The sequence below is a fragment of the Phalaenopsis equestris genome, unplaced genomic scaffold (genome assembly GCF_001263595.1).
Source record: "Phalaenopsis equestris unplaced genomic scaffold, ASM126359v1 Scaffold000511, whole genome shotgun sequence".
Taxonomy (NCBI): domain Eukaryota; kingdom Viridiplantae; phylum Streptophyta; class Magnoliopsida; order Asparagales; family Orchidaceae; genus Phalaenopsis; species Phalaenopsis equestris.
This window is the reverse complement of record NW_018164951.1, coordinates 2,857,486-2,865,586: the sequence shown is the minus strand read 5'-3', so window position 1 is coordinate 2,865,586 and position 8,101 is coordinate 2,857,486. Positions and strand designations below refer to the sequence as shown.

At 31.6% G+C, this 8,101-nt stretch overlaps 1 protein-coding gene across 1 annotated transcript; it reads right to left on the bottom strand.

Moving 5' to 3' along the window:
• Window positions 1-2,616: 2,616 nt before the first annotated feature.
• On the bottom strand, window positions 2,617-5,150 carry LOC110028438 (cationic peroxidase 1-like). The gene is made up of 4 exons (XM_020730279.1): window positions 4,877-5,150; window positions 4,344-4,535; window positions 3,357-3,522; window positions 2,617-3,230 (listed from the first exon to the last, which is right to left on the bottom strand). The coding sequence occupies exons 1-4, from the start codon at window positions 5,099-5,101 to the stop codon at window positions 2,845-2,847; spliced, it is 969 nt and encodes a 322-aa protein (XP_020585938.1). The 5' UTR covers window positions 5,102-5,150; the 3' UTR covers window positions 2,617-2,844.
• Window positions 5,151-8,101: the final 2,951 nt, after the last annotated feature.

Below are 8,101 nucleotides of genomic sequence, written 5' to 3'. Positions count from 1 at the left end.
TATATATATATATATTATAGAGAAGGGGATTGAGGTTTTCATAAATGATTTTTTCGGATTTGGACGCAATCCCTAGAGTGACTAGTGATAAATTTGAGATTTTAGCTACCGTAGCAATTCTTAAGCCTTTAGTTCCATGTATAGTTGAGGCTTCTAAATTAAAACTTAAGATCCTCCCCCTAAAGTATGTGATTTTAAGAGAATTTTTAACTTCACCCATAATTATTTCCGTTAAACTAAGTGATGTACAAGAAACAAAGTTAATGAACCAAACGTTCCTTATTAGATAATAAAATTTTGATAGAAGATAATTGTGAGTAAAAAGTTGATCCTCAAAGGAGATTTAACCCAATGATGAAGAAAGTAGTGAAGAAGGAGATTATGAGATGGATGGATGAAGGAATTATATATATCATATCTGACAGTGTATGGATAAGCCCTATCTGTCGTATTCCCATGAAAGGAGAAGTGATTACAGTGGAGAATGAAAAGAAAGAACTTATATCCACTTAAAATGTCATTGAATGAAGGATTCGTATTGACTATAGGAAGTTGATCAAATATTAGATAGATTGGCAGGACATTCTTATTTTTGCTTTTTAAGATATTCAAAGGAGATTTCTACATTGATCAACACCAATGCCAATATCACTATCAGGTGCAAGTCATTGAGGCTTTAATAGTGATAATCAAACCATACACAGTAGGGCCATAATGATATTCAGCATCCCAATGTGACAACTTTTTATTTTTATGGAGATACTGTTGAGATGATGGAGGAAGATGATGATGATGATGACAATGCAGAGGGCAGAGATGCTTGATTTTTAAGACGATACGATTTTAGTTATGTTACTGTTTTTTTTCTTTTTATTATTTTGATTGAACCTTTATGTTGTTTAACTCTGTGGATCCTTGTATTGGACTTGGATTTTTGGCATTTTAGTTGGTTGTGTTGAGACTCTGACATGTGTATAAATTATGTTTATTTTGTACTTTATTTATCCCATTTTGTATGTTTTAAATTAGGCTTTGAGAAATGTTTTGGTGTTGTGTTGCAGGATTTAGGGAAGGAGATCGAACACTGCTTGAAACATTTCTAATTGGAGCAAAGTAGTGTTGTGGCGCCTAAGCAAAGTAGTATCGTGGCACCTAGTAGGAAGGGCCGCCTGGACCCTAGGGTCGACACGTAAAGCGTAAAGTCGATGAGTAGAAACCCGCACAATGACATACCATTCTTTCGAAGAAAGTGCCGTCGGACCCAGAGGGTTATTGACTTTTCAAAATAGGATTATTGACTTTTTAAAATCATAGAACTTTGCACCTTTATACTAGATTCAAAACATTAAACAATAACTATTCCTGACTTTGGGGAGTTTGCTCTTTCCTCGTGGGAACGACCCAAGAACTCCATTTCATATATTACTTGAACGACATGTTTACTTGCATGTATCATCGATGTGTTATAGCATTTTGGTTTGTATCAAACCAAGCGCTAACTGATAGTTAAGCTTCAACATGAACCCACGAGTTAGCCACCGGACGATAAAAGCCATGGGAAATACCTTCCTTCCTTATAATACTAACAAGCTAAAAAGCAACACTCTTTTGATAATCAGTAAATTGCTCGTTTATTTTTAACTGACAAATTTTCTTATATTTATTAAAGGTTTTTAACCGTCGAAAATAATATGAATTCCTCTAATGATTGCATTAGTCATCAATCAATTAGAAAAATTAGTCATCAAGCAACAAGCGGTAGTCCGCTCTCAACTTGAGCGAAAACGTCGTCGCATTTAGATAGAGATTTGTATATTCATAATAAATACGAGATATGTGCCACCGTCCCATTCACAAAATTTAATATTTTGAGTTTTATTTTTTCAAAATTTAAATAATATAACTGTTTATTAAGAGAAACTTCTATGAAAATAAATTGACATATATTTATAACACCTTAGTTATTGAGTTCATGCCTATTTGCCATCTTCTTTCCCAATATAATCCTATTATTGATATCTGATGAATTTTATTAGCATCCAACCTTTTAGCATTTGTCGGCAGTGCTTCATGTTGTTTCAACATGTGTTGATTTAAATGAAGTAATGCGTCAGGTATTTAATGTGGAGATAGGTTTTTTGCATGGCTATTGATGCATATGTTCAATCCTCTGAATAATTTTGAACTCAATAATGGCTTTCCTACTTAAAAGGTGGAAGGCAAAAATAAATATCTTAAGAAGCCCAAACCAAAACGCTTCCTTTGAAATTCTACCAATAAGTACTGTTTGCATTCTAAATTTATAAGTATTTGTTGTAACATAGTTCTTGAAGCTGTTGTCATTGAATCCTTCTGTTATATTTTTTGCCACATTTAGAAGTATCACCTTGATCTTACAGTGCTTGTTGGAGATGGTTTAAAGCCCTAATTCTTTGGTGCTCAACCTTATAGCAATTTTCTATTAATAGAATGTGTTCTCTTGCACTTTTTTTAGCTTACGAGCTCTCATTTAAATGACATTTCAGTTAAAATTTTTTATTAATAATTTTTATTTATTGTGGATTTTTATTCATGAGTAAAAGTTCTTCATGTATCTAAACTTGTAGCTAGTTGTTGCAAAAAAACACCTTAGTTTATTCCTTGCATGTTAAGGAAGTACACAACTTGCTACATTAGCCCTTGCTAGGTAGCACAACAAAATGAGAGGAATACATCTTGAAGGCTATGTATGGCTTTCGAAAAGATGAATACGTAACTTTAAAAACTAGAATTTTGGTTTCAAAAGAACAACATATACTTTCTATAAAATGTCAGGCTCACTTGAAAACATAGCTTAAGGTATTCTTAATTAGTCTTCCTACAGTTGAGTCTGATTTGCCCCTGGCTTCCTGTGAGAGGACTGATATTTCCCATCTTCACAATTGCGGTCACAAAGTCGCTATAGAACCTTGAAGGATTCATGCTATAAGTGTTCACCAAAGAATCTGTAGATCCCCCATTAAAGAGTTGTTGGTCAAAATGCATCAATCCCTTTTTGTTCACCAAATTATTATAATAATTTTTATCGAATGTTGTGGGAGTCTGCAGATCAAGAGGAGAGAGATTGTTGTCTCCACCAGTGCTTGGACAATTGCTTTTCACAGAGGTTGCAAAGGAGGCGTCAATGTTAGTTTCGTTGTAGATACGAGTTCGAAATACAGTGCATCTTGCTTGACCAATTGTGTGAGCACCTATACACATAATGAATATTATGGTCAAGTGTAGCAGTTACAAAGCAATTATAGATAGTAAAATTGTTCTTTGAGTTTAGAAATAAGTTTATTATGTTTGTTAAGATTTTGAAGGCTTTCAAATACCAGAAAGGGCAACCATGTCATTTGTGGAGAGGCCTTTCTTGGAGAATGATGAAATTAGAGCACTGAGGTTTGAATTTGGGCTGGGAATGTCACTGTTGGCTTGGCTCAAGCTTGCTGTGGTTGAATCTCGTCTCCCAAGTTGCACTGTCCATGATGGCCCACCAAGCTGCAATATTTTTGAATACAAAGAAACTCTTAGGTATATATTTAAAAATTTTGTAGGAAATTGTATTTAAATATATAATTTTTTTTTTTATTTTTTATTTTAATAAAAATTTTTGTAAGGAATTTTTATTTTTTATTTTAACATATTTGAGATTGTCCTATTTAGTGAATAAATAAGTTGCATGCATACCACACAATGCTTATGCATTTACACATCTAACATGAATTTTTTTTCTGTTTAATTATGTTTTCGACGCTTTGGTGTCATAAAGATATACATCAGTAGTTGTATTTTATTTTTAAATTGTAATAGTTATGTTTTTGATGTTATATGCATGCAAATATGAAAGTTTTGATGTTAGATATATAAAAACGTAAGACTTCTGTGATATGCAGGTAAAAGCCCCAATAGATAAAAAGAAGTTCTACTTTATACATAACTAAAATATTATATTTTAATTGGCTAGAAAATTATTGAAATTAAACTTAATTAATTATTAAAAATGAATATTATAAAGTGCAGTCACACAAATATATTACTAGCTTGTGCTTGACACCCTCCTCCTCTAGAAGACTTTTGTTACATCTAATATCTCCAATTTCATAGTCTTCTACTTTATTTAATTTGTTAGCCGCGTGAAATATGCCTAACCACTACAAATGCGGCAAAGGCACTTGTTGGAATAACTTTAATTTGACTTAAGTGTTAAAGGTATTATCTTCAGCATGAGACTTTCACATATAATTTTACAAAAATAAATTATTTATTTACAAAATTCACCCTAACACTAAATAATATATTAGTAATAGATATTATCTTACCGCAACAACGGAGTCACGAGCCGCAACGGCTAAAAAATCAGCACATGAGACGGGCTGATTGCAGATAGCTTCAACCTGTTTCTTTATATTATCGACCACATCGAATCCCCTAATTGAGTTCTGATTTGGTCCCGCAGTCTTCTCTCCGGTAAACGAGGATGTGTCATCCAGCAAGACAGAGCCATCGCAACCCTGTTCATTTACCCCCATTTTATTAGTATAATTATCATATAAATCATCATTAGTTTAATAATGTTAATAAATTCAATGTTGTCAATATATTGATTATTTTTAATTTATTAGGTGAGCAGGTTAAACAATCCTGCATTATTAGAGAACAAGGAGAGCTATTCAAAGTAAGCTTAATTATTTAATATGTTATATTCCACTATACAGACTCTAAATAATATGATGATAATGCAAATAAAATATTTTCTTCGAATGAATATATTTATGAAAATGCGCAATTATATTAACATAAATTAATTAAGAGCTTAATGAATTAGTGATGAAATAGTTGATTAAAGCTGTACTTGGACGAAGCAGTCATGAAAATGAAGGCGGAGCAGCGACGCCCCCATACGTTTCTCATTAGCTACAGCGGATTGAACAGCAGCTTTAATGGTTGAGAGAGCGTTTGGGCAGGAAGTAGAGTAAAATGTTGGAGATAGCTGAGCTGAAGCTGCTGCTGATAATATTAACAGCAGAGCAATGAACAGAGAAGAAGAAGAGGTGGTTAGAGAGAAAGAGCAAGCCATTTGTATGTGGGTTTGAGAGAAAGTGAGAAAATGGAAGGTGGAAGCAGAAGTTGCTACTGAGTTTATGAGGAAGATGGCTCTCCCGGGGCGTGTATTTATAGTGCAGGCAGACAACGTGCTAAAGAATTAAAAGAGAACAAGTCAAAGATGTGAAAACACACTTAGGTCTGCGGCCGACATAATGGTGATATCTTACTATATATGCCACTGGTTCTAAAAATGTTATTTTGAAAAAAAACAATATTAAAATGAGGCATTATGATTTTCATGCTATATTTTATTTAAATGTTTTAAATAAATAAATTTGTAAATATTATAGATATCATCAGCATTTTTATATTGTAAATAAATTAGCAAGTAATTGTATGATTTAACTAATAGATTAAAATTATTATTCTAATGTGTGTGTGTGTGTGTATTTTTTTTTTTTTTTGAGATTAATTTTGGGGATTTTTATCACAAATGGTTAAAAATCAAAACTCTTCTGCCCTAAATTTTTTATTTTTTTATTGTATGTTATTTAGTTTTTCGTCGAGGTTGAGATTTTTGCAATGATATGCTAGCTCTTAACCAAGTTATATTAAGGGCCCGTTTGGGGCAGCTTATAAGTGCAGATGACGTTTTCAAAACGCCGCTGTACTGTTTAGTTCGTGCGTTTTGTCAGCTTATCCGAAATAGCGTTTGGGTTTTTACACTAAATGTAGACCGCGGGTCGAATCCTGCAGGCCTCCCATGAGCTGCGTTTCAGGATAAGCAGCTTATCATGAGACACACAAGCTACCCCAAACACAACCTAAGAGCTTGTTGAGTGCTTTTAGTTTGATTTGACTTGTTTTTAGTGATTTTTAAAAATTATCTTTAAGGATTTATTATATAATTAGAACTTTGGATTCTAAACCTTGCGGTTTTGTATCTTCCATGGTTAAATATTAATGTGATTTTATTATCCTTGTCAATGTGAAAAAGGGAAATATATTTACATACCACACAATTCTTATGTATTTACATATCTGAAATCTAAAGTTTGATATTTATACTTATAAAATTTTGATGTCATAAATTTATACATCAAAAGTCTTATTTTGTTTTTTTTAAGAAAATAACATTTACAAGCCATATATATGTGGTCACATTGACAAGATTAATATGAAAGATATGCCTTATAGTTATGTTGGATGTATTATTATTCAAACAATAATGGTCAATTATACGACTAAATTATATGCTTGTGAATTATATTTTGACATGAATTGTTTGATTGTGCATGTATATCAACAACTTACAAAATATTTAAATTTCAAGGTTGTATGACCCCAAAATGTAGCATAAAACTGAATATTATATATCAGTATTTTATTGCCTGCAAGAGAATCGATCCTGATTGAGAAGATTTATAGAGAGGAGACAGAGAAGAATATCTGGAAAAGGATTAATTCCCTTGCACATTGATATTACATTGGATCAGGTTATATAGAACCTGGCGTGACATACTTGTAATTTACATGCAAGGGTAAGATAGTATATATATATATATATATATATGTATATGTATATGTATATGTATATGTGTGTGTGTGTGTATATGTATATGTATATGTATATGTATCTACATATACATATACATATGTATGTAGATATGTGTATGTAGATTTACATATACATATGTATGTAGATATATGTATGTAGATATACATATACATATGCATTTAGATATATGTATGTAGATATACATATACATAGATGTATGTATGTATGTATGTATATGTATATGTATGCATATGTATATGTATGTATATGTATGTATATGTATGTATATGTATGTATATGTATGTATATGTATGTATATGTATGTATATGTATGTATATATATGTATATGTATATACATACACATATATACATATAGATATCTACATATATGTATACATATAGATATCTATATACATGTATACATATGTATATATAGATCTACATATATATATACATATACATATATATACAGATATATATACATATCTATATCTACATATATATAAATATCTATATACATATCTATATCTACATATATATATATATCATATATATATCTACTATATATATATATATATATATATATCGCAGAAGCTTTGAGAAGCCGCCGAATGATGTCCTAGACGAGTCCAGAGCGGACTCCGACAAAGTTGCAGATAAGTTCCTTTTACCCTCTCTCAAGTGAATAATCAGGATGACATTTTGAAAGCTTGCTTGTAAATAATTTGTGACAAGCAATAGAAAGAGATTCAGTAAGAATATCCTCTAGTTGATCTTCGGTCATTACATGGTAGAGATCGATGTGTTGTAGCTTAAGGTAATCATGAATAAAATGACAATCAAGCTTTATATGTTTAGTCCAGGCATAAAAGATTGGGTTATGCAGTAAGGTGATAGTTGACGTGTTGTCACTGTATAGCATTGTTGATTTTGGCATGATTTAAGATAGGTCGTGAAGGAGTCATCTAAGCTAAATAATTTCAACAGTTGTTGTAGCTAACACCCTGTGCTCTACCTCTGTTGATGATCATGCTATTTTTGGTTGCTTCTTAGAACTCCAAGAGATTAGATTATGACCAAAATAAACACAGTAGCCAGTGATAGATTTTTTTATCATCCAAATTACCATCTCAATCCGCATGAGCATATGCATACATTTCAAGTTTACCAGATTTAATAGGTAACCCATAAGTTAGTGTATCCTTAAATATTTGAGTAGCCTCTTTAGCATTTGAAAATGTTTGAGTATTTGGATTATCCATAAATTGGCTTAAAAGATTAATTATGAACGTAATATCGAGTCGGGTTACCATTAAGTATTGCAATTAACCAAGCAACTGTCTATAGTTGTGTGGATCAGATAATGGCAAGGGATTGTTATTAACGATATTGGGCTTTGTAGACAAAAATGTGAAAACATACTTGGAATCAAGCATGTTTGGATTTTTTAGTATCTCAGTTGTGTAATGTGT

Bases quoted from the DNA above. Each gene is read 5' to 3' on its own strand.
- LOC110028438 (XM_020730279.1), bottom strand. From the start codon at position 5,101: ATGGCTTGCTCTTTCTCTCTAACCACCTCTTCTTCTTCTCTGTTCATT. The intron at 3,523-4,343 runs GTAAGATAATAT...AAAATATTGCAG, and splicing joins CTCGTGACTCCGTTGTTGCG to CTTGGTGGGCCATCATGGAC. The intron at 3,231-3,356 runs GTATTTGAAAGC...TTATGTGTATAG, and splicing joins TGACATGGTTGCCCTTTCTG to GTGCTCACACAATTGGTCAA.